We start from the raw sequence: 18,437 nt of genomic DNA on the forward strand, positions 1-18,437 counted from the left end.
AATTGAATTTAAATTAAAAATAAATACATAAATAAACTGTGCTTTTTACACAAATGCAGTCTATTTTAATTATTATTTCCACCCTATTTAAGGCACAGAAACTCTTGAGCAAGAGGGAAAGGGTTGATGGAACCCTATTAGTCAATGTTTTTCAAACCCATTAACGGATGAGGAAACCAATCTCATGAGCCACGATTAAAGTTTAAAAAAATGAATGGCTATTGTAAGCAGTAAGGGTCATATATAATTTCATGAGATTTTTGTTTCAGGCATGTGTTTAGGTATGTCTATACACTGGGTTGTGATGTCAAATGTATTTGTTACTGGATTCCCAAGTCAAAATGCTTGAGAGTTCGAAGCTAGTGTTCCCAAAGTATGTTCTATGGGATGACAGTCCCAAGGTGAGTGAGCTCTGTCAAAAAAAGATTCTATGTGGGGCACCTGGGTGGCTCAGTCTGTTGGGCGTCTGCCTTTGGGTCAGGTCATGATCCCACGGTCCTGGGATCGAGCCCCGTGTTGGGCTCCCTGCTTGGTGGCGAGCCTGCTTCTCCCTCCTCTCCCCGCTCCTGCTCTCTCTCGCTATCCCTGTCTCTCTCAAATAAATAAATAAAAAATCTTAAAAAAAAAAAAGATTCTATGAAAATGTAGATTTGCTAAACTTAGAAACCATCTTGTTCTTTTTCTGTACTCAAGGGTCTAAGAAATTAGAAACCTATTTAACTTTGTGGCCAGTATTTCCCAGATTTATTTGACCACAAGGCCCTTTGTTTCGGAGCAACACTAATTTACACCCTGCAGGACTATCTTTGAGAAATGCTATTCTAGCCGCATGGTGCTGTGACCCCCTCCACCGTCACCACCTGCTGAGTCAGCCGCTCTCTCTCTTTCTCCAGCATGTAGGTGACATCATCTCCTTCAGCTGTGTCCTGCGCATGCCTCTGCCTTTCTTCCTCAAGGTCTAGGATCACCTTTAAAAGAATTAAAGAAACAAAAATTCCAAATATCAAGAAAACACACTTATAATACAACACAATTAAATACTAAGCACCTCTCTAAGCACCTAAGATAGTTCCAGAGATCAATCCATCCATCCCAGTCAGGGCCATCAAGGATCACTTTATCTAGTAGGGTGAAAGATATGCGAGCTATGTGCTAGAAAACAGTAAGATCTATGCTTTATTTCAGGATGCACAAAATGGCAAGTAAATAGAAGAGAGCAACTAAAGAGCTCTAGGGGTTGAGAAGGTTTCCGAGAATTAATAGATCCAGCAACTGCAGGCAGTTTGCTCAGACTAGGGGATGGGGGCAGGTGATGAAGCAAGACAGGACCACGGAGAGCTGAAAGCCGAGATCCTCCCCTCAAGCTCAAATCACTGTGCCCTGCTTAGTTAGTAACATGCATTTTGTATATAGTTAGCTGAGAGGTGGAGAGACTCTTGAGCTCAGCCTGCACATAAAAAGCCTCAACACTTGGGATCCTATGTGGAGATTTTTCAGAAGGCCTTTTAATTAATCTGCCTACCCCATTCCACTTATCCTGGCACCAAAGGATTAAGCCCAATTTGAAGGTGAATACTGTACACATTTAAAGGGACATTTCCCACATAATCCCACCTATAACTGCACAAGATTCTGAAAGGCCAGGGATTTCTTAGCAGCTTCTGTTCCTGCTTCCCAGGTGCCTTGGCCCAGACCTTTAGGGCATAGCCCTGTCCTCCCATCTCTCAGCGTTTCTCTTCACTAATAGTTTTCTTGAATGGAGAGAGAAGAGTTTCTGGGACATGAAGCCCAAAATGTTTTCATTTAACAAAAATGAAAACATCTTGGTGTTCTTCCTTTTGGTTTAAAAAAAAAAAAGCCTAACTTGGGGCGCCTGGCTGGCTCAGTCATTAGAGCATGGGACTCTTGATTCGGGGTTGTGAGTTCGAGCTCCACGTCGGGTGTAGAGATTACTTAATAAAATCCTAAAAAAAACCAAAAACCAAAACAAAAAACCCCCCCAAAACCCTAACTTTTCAATTTAATAGAAAAACAATTTTGGCTAATGGTGGTCCATCATCTCCTCTCCTTTTGGAAAGCCCTCTAAAATTACAGAAATGGAATGAAAAGATAAAAACCCTCAAAGACAGAGATTGTAGCAGACGAGAAATGTTAATAACATTTGAAGAGGGCAGGAGGCAGGAGGGTGGTAGCTACTTTGGTATGGGGGAGGAAGCTGTTTTGCCCTGCAGGGCCCCAAAGAGATCTGGAACCTGGAGGCGGCCGGTGCTGCAGAGGAGAGGTGAGATGTGGGGTAGGAAACAAGGGCACTGGCTCAAAATCTGTATTTTCCAGAAGGTATTTGTCCCCTCAACCTGATTCCTGTACATAGAATGTTAGGCATCCACTGCCCAGGCATAAGGCAGATGTTTATCCTCAGAAGAAACAGAATGTGGCAGGCTCAGGATTTGGGAATACCAGAGAATGAGGGTGAGGAAAGGGGGATGTGTCTGTTTTAGGAAGGTGGTAGGGTGGAGTGGGAGGCAGGGTGTAAGATAAATCCGTATCTATAACGAGAGGAAGCATTAATATAAGTGTCAAGAACTGATAAGCAGGGGGGATAGTATACCATTTAGAAATATGGAATTTAGCTACCAAAATAAATGGTCAAAAGGAGAAAGTGGTTGTCTCTGAATATGGAGGTTGTCTCTGAATAAGAGGGAATGGGGAGAGGTGGACTAGGGAACTCTGTGTTACATAATAAGCAGGGTAAGCATGTAATTTACAGTTCAAACCACAACACTTCTGAGAGTCAAAGGGGGTATTCTTAATGACTATGCTGAGGCGACAGACATCAACTGGGACTCTCTTGGGCAAACAGGGACAATAAGCACCCTAATTATAAGCCTCTAGGTACTGTTTGATTTGTAACAAAGTCAGTGTTTTATTTTGATAAAACACTTACAAACAGGCAGTTGGTTTGAAACTATTTAACACTCAAAGAATCTTACATTGAAATATAGTATTAAAGAATTTTGAGTTATTTTTAACTTCTTCCTCTCCCTCATCACCTAGAGCCACAAATCATCCCATCGCTATACCTTTCATGGGCGTCACAGCCAGCCAACCCTTCAGGGCAGCTCAGCTGCTTCATGGAGGAAGGGGGAAAAAGGCCTATCAAACAAGCACGCTGTGAAGACTTTCTTAGAGGATTACGTAAAAGGCCCCCAAATTTAGGCAACTATCTCAGACCCACCGACGCATTTTAAACTGGGCATAAATGTCTTTAGATTAGTTCATTCTAGACCAGAGGTTAAACTCTGCTGGGCCTTGGACAACTCTGAGAATTCAATTAAAGATGTGGGAAAAAATTAACATTCTATAAAAACGTATGGACTTTTGGCATTCTGTATATTTTTGGGGGGGATCATGGAACATCTGAGGCCAATTCCATGGTTAAGAATCTCCACCCCAGGGGTGCCTGGGTGGCTCAGTCGTTAAGCATCTGCCTTTGGCTCAGGTCATGATCTCAGGGTCCTGGGATGGAGCCCCACATCAGGCTTCCTGCTCTGCGGGAAGCCTGCTTCTCCTTCTCCCACTCCACCTGCTTGTGTTCCTTCTCTCACTGTCTCTCTCTCTGTCAAATAAATAAGTGAAATCTTAAAAAAAAAAAAAAAATCTCCACCCTGGCCTTTCATTTGGACACTGGGAAGAGTAAGAAAAATCATGGGCAAGACCTATGCCTAAGCAATCTGTCAGGTGTATTTTAAGCAGATGGCTCTCTAACGTAGGTAATCATAAAAGTAAACTAAAGTACATCAATTTGCAGCTGCTGACCCAATTTTTCAGAATAAAATGCTTCCTACTTAAATGTGTTGATGTCTCCCTTGCTGGTATAAATCTAAACCCATAGTTTTAGAAAATGTAGATTCTAGCCAAGCATCTTTTACAGGCCAAATCTGAGTGGTAAATCAGGTTGGGGAATAAAATCACAAGCACTAGAATTCCAATGAGATGAGGTAGAGGAAAGCACAGGTTTGCCTAACTAGGGGCTGTAAGATCTGGAGCCAAACGCGTGCGCGCGCGCGAGCGTGTACACACACACACACACACACACACACACACACACACACACACACTTTCCTAATAGGGCAGAACAGCTTTAAGGTAAACAATCCTCGGGACTGTTTACGGTTTTAGAAGTAAAAAGCAACGAATCTCAAAACTAGAGATATATAGGGGCGCCTGGCTGGCCCAGTCGTCTACCTTCGGCTCAGATCATGATCCCAGGGTCCTGGGATCGAGCCCTGCATCGGGCTCCCTGCTCTGCAGGAAGCCCGCTTCTCCCTCTTCTACTCCCCCTGCTTGTGTTCCCTCTCTCGCTGTGTCTCTATGTCAAATAAATAAATAAAATCTTTAAAAAAAAACCAACAAAACTAGAGATATATAAAAACAATCCATTGGCTTGCATGTTTATAATCAGGTAAATTCTCTCTCTCTCTCATACAGCATTCCCCAAATACCTGTTAATCTTGCTATTTATCACTTAAGTAAGCAAATAGGGAACGCTCTGTTCAGCCACAAGCTTGGTCAAACCCCAATTTGTTGCCAAAGGTTGGATGTTCAAGAGCTGAAAAAACAGAGCAAGTGTTTTGGAGGGTCCTATCAGGAAGGAATGCCGTCTTAAATAATGTGTCTGGCATAGTCCCTAAATTTAACATGTTGAGTAACTTGTGTTTTCTCTCTGAGCTCTTGGCTCCTGGGTAGGCTGAGGGGCTTCTGACACCTGGGAGACCTCCCAGTTGAATTACTGTGGGAACCGGCAGCTGACAAGACAGGATCAGGCATCATTCATCACGAGAGTTTATGGGGCACGAGGCAGGCGGGTGAACGTACTTTGCGGTGCCTGCTCTCGGCGGCAGCCAGCTGGGACAGCATGCGCTCCTGCATGCTCTTACACTGCTTCATCACCACCTTAAGGACAGAGAGTGGGTTTGTGCAGACTGGCTGCTTTTCGCCATCATTCTTCTCCTTCAGTGTCTCGAAGTCTCTCTGTAGAGCCATTAAAGGATCACTGATGTTGTATTTTCCATAGCGTTCTTCAATGAAAGTATCTCTGTGTTGGGCCTGGGAAAGAGGAAAAAATGAGCATTTTGCTTTTTAACACTATTGCGGAGGGGGATTTGCTAGGAGTTATACGTTAAAGATGGTAGTGTGAGTATGAATGGAACCTTCTGACTACAAATCTGATTGGTGATTGGGCCATTTTAATGAAGAAACGACACCAGAAAGGGGGCATGGTATAATAATATTAAAGAGGACAAATTCTTACGTAGAGCTAACTATGTATTAAACATTGTTATAAGCATTTACATTCACATTAACTTACTTAAATTTCATTAGCCTTTAAGATAGTGCTATCATTTTCAATTTGGAGATGAGAAAACTATTATAATGTGGTCAAGTAACAGGTTACTCATTTAGCAAGTGGTCAGAATCAGGATTTAAACGTAGGCAGTCTGGCCTTCAGCACCATGCTTACTGCCTCTGCTTATGAATGCTTGTAACTGCCAGCAGGGATACCTTATCCTTTCTTTCTGCGTTATGGCATTTGCATTTCTAAAATATGGTAAACATGAGAATTTTGAGTTTACGTATTTAGGTGTGTAATAAGGCGGTTGCAGATAAGTAAAGAATGCTAAAAGTGTTTCCACGTTATATTCTACGACATTTGTGATCTGAACATACAGAACCTCACTCAGTTATTGGTCAGTCAAGAGGGCGGAGGCACTCACGACCAGAGGTGCAGACAAAATCCCTTCTACCTGCTGCCAAATTCCACCCCTTCTTCTAGTCTCTCTTCGCTGCTACCTGCCATCTTCCTTTCTGTCCCCTTCAGGGCTTGGTGGGCTTCAGGGATGAGAGAGAAGGTGAGCAGGGAATGCGGGCTGGTGCTGGAGTCTGGTTTAGGGCTTTGGGCCTGCGTGCCAAATTGGATCCAAGGATCAGGAAGGGAGTGGAAAGATATTCTTTGGCCTCCCTATTCTTTCAGGTCTACTAGGAAGGACCTGAAGTAATACTCCGTATGAGCATTACATATTACATGCAGGTGAACAGAGTGACATTAACAATTACTTTACTACACAGACATTAAAAAGGTTCCTGAGACATTTTACAATGAAAAAAAAGGCAAGTGTTAATACAGCATTGAAGAAACTTTCTCAAAAACCACAGCAAAATACTATATAATTTAAACTCTCAAATGAAATCTAGTCATGAAAACTGTTATTTATCAATTTTTAAAAAATTATTTCACCAAAAGCTAGGTTTTCTTTTTCTTTTTTGGGGGGTGGGAGGAGCTAGGTTTTCTTACTACCGGCATCCACGAAGAGGAACCCATATGAAAAGAAAGGGAAATTCACAATTTGATGGCTATGCTTAAAAAACAAAGCAAAACAAAAACAAAAAAAACCCTTCAAGACACTAGAGCAAACATGGGGTTTAACACAGAAGTATGTCTCAGTCCTGAAAACATGATGCATCCTTCATTAAACTGTCCTAGTTCAAGACCTAGGAATCACTTAGATTTATGCTATCAATTTGTGTTGGTATCAATTGGCAAATGTTCAAAGCAGAGTTAGAAACCCTGGGTTTTACTTCTGGCTTAACTACAACCATTAAGACAAAAATTTTTTAAGATTTTTTTTTTTTAACTAATTTCTACACCCAACATGCGGCTCGAACTCATGACCCTGAGGATCAAGAGTCGCAGTTCCTCTGACTTGAACCAGCCAGGTGCCCCTAACTACAACCATTTTAAATGATGACATTATTGGGGTATTTGGATAAAACTGGTATACTGGAACTATGAAGAACCAAACTGATTTGTTCCTTTTAGTTACCATCTTAAGATAACCATCTTCCTGCCCTTACTACAAGTGTGTGCGTACATGTGGGTGTGTAAGCATGTGGATTAAAGGGGTAAGGATTTGAAAGATAGAGTCCAAGACAGACTCCTATTTTTTCAGCTCCCAATTAAAAAGAAAATCCTCAGTAAAATTTCAAAATAGTCTTTATTCCATTTTAGGATGGAGAAAGACAAGACCAATTCCTGAACTGGCTATTTTTATTCTTTTTTAACATCATGGCAAGAGTAAAACAGAAAAGGCTAGTTTTTAGTTACATTTTTAAAAGGAATAGTGTCAGACAACAGAGACTCATCAATATTTTCCTTTCACCAAGAACATCTGTTTCTTTAAGTTCAGGTATAAAAACTTGAGATTGACAACCCAGGATTTGATGAAAGTACCTGTCTGTAGCTACTTATGTCCTAAAGGCAAATCCAAGTTCAGAAAAATGCTCAAAGGAAGCAAGAGGAAAAAACACTCTCTTTGAAAAGTTGAAATTCCACTTTTCTTACTGTCATGTTGTTTTATTCATGATTACCATTTTGGTCTGATTAGCGATGGGAAAGGAATGATTCTTGGTACTGAAATTGGTTTGGTAGGGCAGAAAGGAACACGGAAACCTGAGTATTTCTATAGCCTTCTCCTTTTCAGAACAGCATGGAGGAAGTGGGATGGGAGAGCAAGAGCTAGGAGTACGATTCATGACCTTGACAGATCTGCTGAGAAGCTGTCTCTCAGGCTGGAGTATATAGCTAACTAATACTTAAAAACATGACTTTTTAAAACCCACACTGTTATTATCCTGTATAATTAATAAGCATCACTGAGTTACGAGTAATAGATGAGGAGCTTCTTTGGTGAGGTCTCAGACTTCTCTGAGAACAGTTGTTAAGCTGTCTGTTTTCTCTTGAAGTACTTCACAGTAATTCCATAATCACTTGCATAGTAATTACAAGTTATACAAAATTGGTGGTTTTGCACATAAATGAAAAGAATCTGTGGAATAATCTAAAAAAGGCTCCTTGTCACAAAACAGTTCTTTAAGTACATTCAAATATGGGGCCCAGATATGGGGAAAGTGAATTCAAAGTCTGTATTTATTATAACGAAACACTGGATTAGAAAATGGGAGATGGACTATGGTATTTTTCAACCAACTTAATGCCTCAGTCGGGTGGATTGTATGGATGACAGGTTTAATAGAACAAATAATAACAACAACAACCAAAAATAGATGTTAAGAATTGAAGAATGAAAAGAGCTTTCATGGAGGTGTGTATTGGTTATCTATTCCTGCATAACAAATCACTCCCAAATATAGCAGCGCAAGCAGTAAACCTTTTTGTTTTTTTTTATCTCACGCAGTTTCTGAGGGTCAGGAATCTAGAAGGGTTTGAGCTGGGTGGTTCTGACTCTGTGTCTCATGAGGCTGCTGTCGAGTTGGCCAGGGCTGCAGTCATCTGAAGACAGTTGGGCTGGTGCATCCATTTCCCAGCTTACTGGGATGTTGGCATAGGCTTTGGTTCCTTGCATGTGCTGGCTTCCCACAGAGCAAGTGACATGACAGAACAAGAGAGAGAGAAAAGAGAGAGGAGAGAGAGGGTGGGGGGACAGAGAGGGGGAGAGAGGGATGGGGGGGTGAGAGGGAGGGAGGGGGCGGAGAGAGAGATCGACACCAAGATGGGTGTCCCAGTGTCGTTTATAACTTAAAGTTATAAAGTTAAGTGACTGATGTATTCTACTGGTGACACAGACCAACCCCGGCAAATGTGGGAGGGGACTAAACAAAGGTGTGAATATCAGCAGGTGGGGTGGGGCGCCTGGGTGGCTCAGTCCTTAAGCGTCTGCCTTCAGCTCGCGTAGTGATCCCAGGGTCCTCGGATTGAGCCCCGCATCGGGCTCCCTGCTTGGCCCTCTCCCCCTGCTTGTGTTCCCTCTCTTGCTATGTCTCTCTCTGTCAAATAAATAAATAATATCTTAAAAAAATATATATGAGCAGGTGGGGACATTGGGGGCCATCCTGGAGGCTGCCTACCACAAGGTGAACGACTACATATGCTACCACTATTGTTTACATCTCAAGTCAAATTTAGAGACCAAGTCCCTACTAAATACTAAAAACTGTTAAGGCTAAGTTTTCATACTTTAATGGTATTTCAGCTATTTTATAAGAAATTTTAAATGAGGGGCGCCTGGGTGGCTCAGTCGGTTAAGCGTCTGCCTTCGGCTCAGGTCATGGTCGCAGGGTCCTGGGATCGAGCCCCACATCGGGCTCCCTGCTCAGTGGGAAGCCTGCTTCTTCCTCTTCCACTCCCCCTGCTTGTGTTCCCTCTCTCGCTGTATCTCTCTCTATCAAATAAATAAAAAATCTTAAAAAAAAAAAAAAAAAAAGAAATTTTAAATGATCTGGATTTGACTTTTGAAGGGAGGAATTCAGTAATACAGCTAAAATCAATTAACTTCTTGCAATTTCATTATTTTCCCTTCACTGACAACATATATCTTAACTGAACAGAAATTTCTACATTGTCAGAAAACATCATGGCCTTTAATTTCAGACAACAGGAATATAATTGGCTGGACAGACAGATTCACTGATAGAGGGTATGGCCACAGCAGACAAAACACACTAGTCATGTATTACTCACTTTTCCTGTCACAGGCTGAATGAAACACCACCACTACTGAAAGCTTAAAATAAAATTGTATAATGTTCTTGGAGTCTGCCATGCTTGCTCTCCAAAATTTTCAGCTTTGCTATGACAAACTTCAAAAAGAAGTATGAAACAGTCACCTCCTCTCCCCTCCCCAATATAATTTATACTATTAGATATATCACATATGACAATATACATAAATAGTATAATATAATACATAAAAACAGTGCAATATATACATAGTACAGTATAATAGTATCCTACTGTAGGAATATATGTGTGTGTATCTATCTGTACATTTTTTTCCAATATTAAAGTAGGAAATCAACCTCTTTATTCTTTGGATGATGATCACCAACATGAAAAATGGTTCCAAATCTAAAAGTGAAGACTTAAGGCTCACCTAACCGGGGGTTTACATTCAAGTACAAGTTTTATTTTCAAGACTCCGGCTGGTACCCTAACTGGAATAGGATACATCTTTGCAATTTACTGCCAATTCTGAAATGATACTTTTAAAAGTAATCACCAATACAAACTTTGTGCCTTTATAAATACCTGACTATCTCTACGCCAGAGACCAGAAAGACCAGAGAACATGACTCTAGGATGGTTTTATTTATTTATTTTTTTAAAGATTTTATTTATTTATTTGACAGAGAGAGACACAGCGAGAGAGGAAACACAAGCAGAGGGAATGGGAGAGGGAGAAGCAGGCTTCCCACAGAGCAGGGAGCCCGATGCGGGGCTCGATCTCAGGACCCTGGGATCATGACCTGAGCCAAAGGCAGACGCTTAACAACTGAGCCACCCAGGCGCCCCTCTAGGATGGTTTTAATTAACGCAGCACAAAATCATGTTAAAAACTATCCTTTTCACACACAAGTTGAATCTACTAATCCTCAAATAATTTATACTCTGGAGTCCCTGATAAACTATAAGTAGCTGCCTGAGTAACTGGAAATAAAGCAACCATTCTGGATAAAGATGCAACAACATTACAACAAGTATACCCTCTGTTCTGGAAGTTCCTTTTACTTGCTCAAAGTAAACTGGATTTCAATATTTGACAATATCGATTAGAGAGGATTTAGCCACATTTGAATTAAACTTTAATTTTTGGAAAAGAGTACAAAACTTGACATGAAAATTTTTATGATTTAAAAAATACTTTTTTAAAAAAAATATTTTATTTATTTATTTGACAGAGAGAGACACAGCCAGAGAGGGAACACAAGCAGGGGGAGTGGGAGAGGGAGAAGCAGGCTTCCTGCAGAGCAGGGAGCCCGATGCAGGGCTTGATCCCAGGACCCCGGGATCATGACCTGAGCTGAAGGTAGACGCTTAACAACTGAGCCACCCAGGCACCCCTAAAAAATACTTCTAACATTATTGAAAACCCAGTGCTCTTTCCACTTAACCATAAATGCTATTTTCTCACATCTATACATTTATTTTCTATACACTGATTTTAATACATTTTCTATACATTTATTTTCTTTAATAATTGTTGGCTCTGGAGTCTAAGAGAACTGGGATTGTATCTGGGCTCTACGACTTTCTATCTGTATACTTTCAGCAATTCCCTTAACTTCTCTGTCCCTCATGCGTAAAATTAAGGTAACGATCTACCTATAGATTTGTTATAAAAATTAAATGAGTAATATAAAATGCTTCCTATAACTACCTGGCACATAGTAAGTACTATAAATAGGAATTAATTTTTCAGTAACCAAGTTTAGGATATAGGCTTTCCTTTATTTTAGACCCAATGACTAAACTTACTCCTGGAGATTTGAGAGTTTATAAAACTGGATTGAGCCAGGAAATCTTCATTAAAAGCAAACAAAATTCACCAATCTACAGGTAACTCCAAAGTAATACATCAGTAAAAATATACTGGGAACCTGGATAACCAATAACAGTATTTATTTAGCAATTAATCCTGAACTGCTATGTGACATTTTATGTAATGTCATCAATTGGTATTTATCCCCTGCATTATGTTTAAACATTTTCCAGTTTTCTGTTTTGTTTTTCTTCCTGCCCAGATTGTAATGATGCAAAGGAAAAAGCACTTCTCATACATCTTTCTTCTTCCTATATCCTATATTTCCACTTCAGCCTAAGGCATTTAACAGATGTTCACTTTCCAGCTCTTTCCTGATGCCTCAGCCTTTCCTAACTCTCATCATTTTTAGTGAGGTCAATATTTTATTTTGTTGTCAACAAAATCTATGATTTATTCAGTATAATCATTTAAGGTAATACTAATTTATACATTTAGCAAACTGACTTTAAAGTAGAATGAGCGTCAAAGATGCCCTTTGGAGTCAGTTTGCGGCTGCAGATGTTTATAAAATCAATTATTTACATAAGGATAGATAACTATTTGTTATTGTTTGACTAAAGTGCACTAAATTCTTTTGAAGACTAAAAATGGTAAGTTTAGTCCAAATAGCTATAAGTGTGATACTTCCAGCTAGTAGGCTGCTTGTTGATAGAATAAGAATATGGGTATAAAGGAAGCTGGATCCTATTTCCCCTAGAGCTGACGCTTTGCAGCACTCTATGATCAGTAGACTTGGTGCGCCGGAGGCGTTTGTGCTGGTCGTCCGTCTAGGGGAGCGGCCTGTCGTGCTGATTACCAGGTGGACTTGCCCCTTTGGAGACAGGCCTCCAGGGCGCAGGGGGGCGGGGCTTGGTGTAAGGCTCTGGCCTCTACGAGGTGGCGCTGTTTTGTTCCCGGAAGGTTTTCGGCACTGATGGGCAGGATGAATATGGCGGCACCTCCTACCCCCGCCAATCTAGCCCTGGAGCTGAAAGTTCACGTCCTCCACTCTTCAGGAAGTCCTCACAGAAAAGCAATCAATCACCACTCTTGTGTCCCTGGCTTCTGTCAGAACTCTGCCTTCACCTTGCCTGTGTTTGAGCTGTTTTATCTCAGGCGTGTGACTGTGTTTCAAAACTCCAAATTTTAGGGATTCCTGTGGCGCTGATGGAATGGATAAAGATGTGGTGTGCACCTGCGCACGGTGGAATATCACTCAGCCATCAAAAAGAATGAGGGATGCCTGGGTGGCTCAGTTGGTTAAGCGTCTACCTTCGGCTCAGGTCACGATACCAGAGTTCTGGGATCGAGTCCCACATCGGGCTCCTTGCTCAGTGAGGACTCTGCTTCTCCCTCTGCCTGCCTCTGTCTCTCTCTCTCTCTGACAAATGAATAAAATCTTAAAAAAATATATTAAAAAGAATGAAATCTTGCCATTTGCAATGATGTGGATAGAGCTAGAATGTATCATGCTAAGCAAAATAAGTTATTCAGAGAAAGATACCATATGATTTCACTCATATGTGGAATTTAAGAAACAAAACAGATGAACATATGGGAAGGGAGAAAAAAAAGGAGAGAGGGAAACAAACCCTAAGAGACTCTTAACAATAGAGAAGAAACCGAGGGTGGATGGAAGGAGGTGGGTGGGGAATGGGCTAAATGGGTGATGGTTACTAAAGAAGGCACTTGTGGTGATAACGTGTTGTATGTAAGTGATGAATCACCGAATTCTACTCCTGAAACCAATATCGCACTGTATGTTAACTAAAATAAAAAAAAAAAAAAAAAAAAGAAAAGAATATAGGTAAACAGCTTAATGTAGCTGCTTCACCATTCAAATTCCAAAAAAGTCTTGTGAAAACTCCTAGTGAAATTGAAATAAATGTATTCAGTTTTGTTTTTTGTTCTGTTTTATTTTGGGGGTGGGTCTATGTGTGTGGCTGAAACAAATTACATATACAATCTGGACTAGGGTCTCCATAAATAATTTTTGAGTTGGGGAAGAAAATGTGCAAAGAGATTCAATAAGTACTGAATAAATTAATGCTCTGAACATAAATTAAGAATTTTCAAGTATAATTTTAATGGTACATTAGATCCTGATCTCTTTTATTCAGGAGACTATAATGAGACCTCATTGACACCATTCTCCATACACAAAAAACAGGGATGGATCGCAGACCTAAAGATAAAATAGGAATGGCCAAAAAGCACATAAAAAAGTGCTCAACTCATTAGTGATCAAAGAGATGTAAATTAAAACAATGATCAGATAACACTAGAAAGCTACTAGAAAGGCATTAAGATTAAAGACTGACGACATCAAATGTTGGAAAGGATCTGGAGCAACTCACCATATTGCTGGTGGGAGTATAAACAGTATAACTACTTTGGAAATCTGGAAATTAATCATAAAGTTAGAAAAATGCCTACCTTCAGTTAAGTATTTATCCAAAAGAAATGAAAACATAAATCCACAAAAAGACTTATAACAACTGTCTGAAGCAGCTTTATTCATAACAGCCCCAAACTGGACATGATCACCACAGTTTTATGGTGGAAAAATTACAACAGCAGTTGCCTCTGGGTGTAGGGGAACAAGTAAACAGGATGGGGCACAAGATGACTTTTTGGTGTGATGGGACTGTATATCTTGATGGGGACGTAGGTCAAATGGATGTGTGCATTTGTCAAAACTTATTGATCTGTGCATCAACACTTAAGATTTGTGCATTTCACTATACCTAAATTACATCTCTAGTTCAAAAATATAAAAATACATAATGAGAGTTAAAGGGAAAATGAAGTTGTATGAAATATATATAGTGTTTCAGAAACATGGGCAGCTCGAACCAAAGTAATTTTAATCACAATTAAACAATGAAGGAGGTGCTAATACTGTAGTGCTTATTACCCGCTGGGCAGCGTGCACATCTAATCTAATCCTAACGACACAGCTCTAGAGGTAGACATCACTTACATCTCTATTTTATAGAAGAAACCGAACATTAACATGTGACTTTCCCAAGGTCACAAAGCCAGTTAAGTAGTAGAAGTACTGTAAATGGTATATAAGTACTGAATACGTTAGCTGAATCAGTACTACATAAACAGATATTCCCCAGGACTTTGTAGGAATTAATTTCAATTTAGTAGGTCTCTCTCAGTAGCTTAAAAATGAAACAGAACAGAAAACATTGCAGAACACTGAATATTGTGAGTCATGTTTCGAGATACTTTTCTTCTGACCTAAGAATATAGGTGTGTGTATCTGTATCATGTGTCTGTGTCTGCATGTATGTCCCCTGGGTCACAATACAGTCTATTTTTTACTATGTGTCCCTGTCAAAAAGGTATGAAAAACACTAGAATAGAATGAAGAACCCAATTAGTCTGACTCCTGAATCTATGATTTTAAACAGTTTAAGCTATCATAAATAAATAAATTCTGAAAGTGATAAAGTAATCAGTATTATTGTTTTATTTTAAACTAATGAATGTTATAAATGTCTACAAACCACGAGATGTTTGGGCTAACATCAAATATACAAAAATGTTAACAAAAAAAATCTCCGTTTTATCAGGGTTAGACAACCGAATGCAGCACTGGAGAGGTCTGGGAAAATTTCCTGGACACAGGGCTGATTCACAAGGGCACATGCTGTGAATGCTTTTACTGACCACTTAATGTTTGCTGGGTACTACAAATGCTGAGTGATGTGGGCAATGATATGGGGAGATAGACTTGACTAAGTAAGATGTAGTCTTCTGCTCTTAAGGAGCTTAAAATTTGCCAGACAAGTTCAAGGCCTAACAGCAGAAATAAACAAGCTGCCTTTGCTTGTTTAAATGTTTTCTAAACAGTATCATTAATGTTTAGAGGAACACCAAGTACAATTTATTTGATCAGGACTTTCTAAGACTCAGACCTTACACTCAGAAGGAATAGGAAGGAAAAGGCCAACCCTGGAAGTGGGCGGATTCTGGCAGATAAATGGGACTATCAGCAATATAATGAATCACAGGAAACACCAGGAGGTTGAGGGGGGCATATAATCCAAAAACCGTCTCTGAAGTATTGCATAGGGAGACCCAGACCACAGACTATAACCTGTGTGCAGTCCTTTAAGTAACTAGGAACTTGAAAAACTTCTTTCTTAAAGGTGTGCTCAGCCTCTTTAACTCACAATGTATTAGCAGTGAAGAAACTAACTTCAAGTAAAATAGCTAAAAAGAGCTCATAAATAAGACTGAAAGGGGATCTTCCTCTTCCTCTAGTTAGGGGTTTCTATGGAGGGAGCTGTCTGATTGTGGGATGAGTCTTTTTAAAGATTTTTTTTTTTTAATTTATTTATTTGACAGAGAGAGAGACACAGCGAGAGAGGGAACACAAGCAAAGGGAGTGGGAGAGGGAGAAGCAGGCTTCCCGCCAAGCAGGGAGTCCGATGCGGGCTCGATCCCAGGACCCTGCGATCATGACCCGAGCCGAAGGCAGATGCTTAACCCACTGAGCTACCCAGGCGCCCCTGTGGGATGAGTCTTAACTCTAAGCATTTTTTCAAGGCGACATTCTTATGTTACAAACACAGTCTGATATTATGAGAAAGCAGAGGTAAGGTCGTGAGAAGAGGGTCCTTATTAGCATAGCTGAGGAGTAGAAAGTGTTCACATTGAGAAGTTCAGTGAGGAAAAAGGACTAAGAAGTTTTGTGGGGTTTGAGGAGGGTGGCGGGAGCCTAGAGACAGGGGAGAATGAAAAAGGGGAGTCTCAAGCCACAGTGAGAGTAAGATGTCAGGGCAGGCGAATGGAAGCAGGGACTGTGCTAATTCTACCTGCCGATGAGAGAAGGTAGGACAGAGTATCTATGATGACGTACCAAGAGAGCACAAGCCCGAGGCTGGGAAGGCGGCAACCTCTATTGTCCCTGTGGACTCACAGGGAGAGAGGCGGCTAGCTATTCAGTTTGAACCAGCCTGCATACAGGAGAGACTGGGGACTCAAAGTAGGGAAGGATCATTTTTTTTTTGTTTTTTTTTTTTAGAGAACAGAAGAGGAACAGGGGGAAAGAAGCCAAGACTGAGAAGAGAAAGGTGGGCTCTAAGTGCATTATGGGTGTTTCATGATAATTTATTAAATGTGAACTGGCAATGTTCATCACTACAGGAAGGTACTGGATAAATATGCATACGGTGAAACCCAGCACGCTCAAATTGACCCCTGCTACTACTAATTCCAAGTAATCCCAACCCACGACCACCTTTATCTCCATAATAAAAGTGTGCTGAGGGGATTAGAATACCATGGATGGGAAGAACAGGAGTTATCTTTGTTTGGAGATATAAGAGCGCTTCCTTTTTACTCTAAAGGGTAGCAATACTTAGGAAACTTTAAATGTCACCAAGGACAAGAATGGGATAACCCAGGCCCCCCCTTGACCACTTTAATCCCAAAAGCAACGGCACCAGTGGCTTTTTTTAAGCCACTAAGACTGTCTCAGCCTCTTCCTTAATGACTTCTCGGCCTCCTCTAGAGAAGGTCATCACTTGTCCCAGGAAAAGAAGGTTTTAAAGGGAAAAGAAAGGATTTCAAAGGGAAAAGTGATCCATTTGGAAAACAACCAGAGAAAGGGGAGAGGAGGAAGATTTGGTGGGAGCCAAAAGCAAAACCAAAAACCCAATGGAGAAATGGGAGATAAGTAAATACGTCGTTCTGAAAGATAAGAGAGAGGTTATGTATAATTTAGACAGATGCCCATGGAGGCCCTTAGCTCAAATGTCTGGGCGACAATATTTTTGGAAATATCTAGATAGATAAAGACAAGCGATACTGTACTCTTTAAAAAGAGATAATACACTATTTTCAACGAGGCTCACAAAGCTCCCGCTACTCATCAGTCAGGGAATGCAGGTGACCACATCCCATTCTGACAGGTAGGGTCGCTGAGGTAAAATGTCAGTTGAAAACTAAAATATGGGGGCGCCTGGGGGGCTCAGTCAGCTAAGCGTCTGCCTTCAGTTCAGGTCATGATCCCAGGGTTCTCGTATCAAGCCCTGCATCAGGCTCCCTGCTCAGTGAGGAGCCTGCTTCTCTCTCTCTGCTGCTCCCCCTGCTTGTGCTCTCTCTCACTCTCGCTCTCTCTCAAATAAATAAATAAAATCTTTAAAAAAAAAAAGAAAACTAAAATATGGTCTTTCATTTTTTTTTTTAGATGAAGACCCCGGCATATTGAACAAAGGTACATATCCCAAGTATTTGGTATCCTTTAAGACAAATATGGAAACAAACACAAGCAATGATTTCCTGTCTGAAGAACAAATTGTTCCTTCTTAGTTCAGGGTGAAATGTAAATAATGTCACTGAGTGGGAATTATCAACAGTAAAGTTATGAAATTATTACTATAGTTAAGCCTCTCTTCTCAAAAATATGAATTAATAAGCGGCAATCTATTTTGGGCCTTGAATACATTCAAGTTAGACCCAAAGGTCCTGAACTTATTCTCTCATATGACAAATATTTCTGCAAGAACTGATGAGGTTCTAGATATTTAGGATGCAGTGCTGAACAAGATTAAGTATCCATCCCTCACGGAGCTTACATTTAGTGCAAAAGAGAAATATCAGATATAAAAAAGAGAGATGAAAATCTCTATTTTCTGTGATGCTTATCAGCATGAATTGATAAATTCCCGTATTATCACTAATCTAGTGCAGACAAAAAAAAAGAAATCACATTAAGTATGATTCAATCCTACAAAAACTTATTGGATACAATAATGTGAGAGGTTTTATGTATGAAGTTTCCAGTCAATAAGAACAGAGACTTCTGACTTCAATAACACAGTCACATACTCATTTCTACCAAGGAATTCAGTCTTTTGTCGAACAGACAGCTAGTGAATTAGATTAAAATAATATTTTGAAGTTATGCGTATCTTAGAACTCACTAGGTGGAGCTGGCTTTTCGGATGCAGAAAATACTTTTTGTTGTTGTTAAACAATGGAATATTATGAACTACAGATATGAAACTGAAGCCAGGAAAAATACTTTGAAGGGTTATA

At 40.3% G+C, this 18,437-nt stretch overlaps 1 protein-coding gene across 1 annotated transcript in view; it reads right to left on the reverse strand.

The window, feature by feature from the left end:
- CTTNBP2NL (CTTNBP2 N-terminal like) overlaps positions 1 to 18,437 on the reverse strand; it is a 51,385-nt gene that overhangs the window by 4,852 nt on the left and 28,096 nt on the right. Inside the window, exons 4-5 of the mRNA XM_036122369.2 lie at positions 4,876 to 5,106; positions 861 to 968 (exon numbers count right to left, since the gene is read on the reverse strand). Coding sequence (XP_035978262.1) covers positions 861 to 968; positions 4,876 to 5,106 — 339 coding nt within the window. The remainder of the gene's footprint in view (positions 1 to 860; positions 969 to 4,875; positions 5,107 to 18,437) is intronic.

Source organism: Halichoerus grypus, chromosome 5 (genome assembly GCF_964656455.1).
Source record: "Halichoerus grypus chromosome 5, mHalGry1.hap1.1, whole genome shotgun sequence".
In the NCBI taxonomy this organism is placed as follows: Eukaryota; Metazoa; Chordata; class Mammalia; order Carnivora; family Phocidae; genus Halichoerus; species Halichoerus grypus.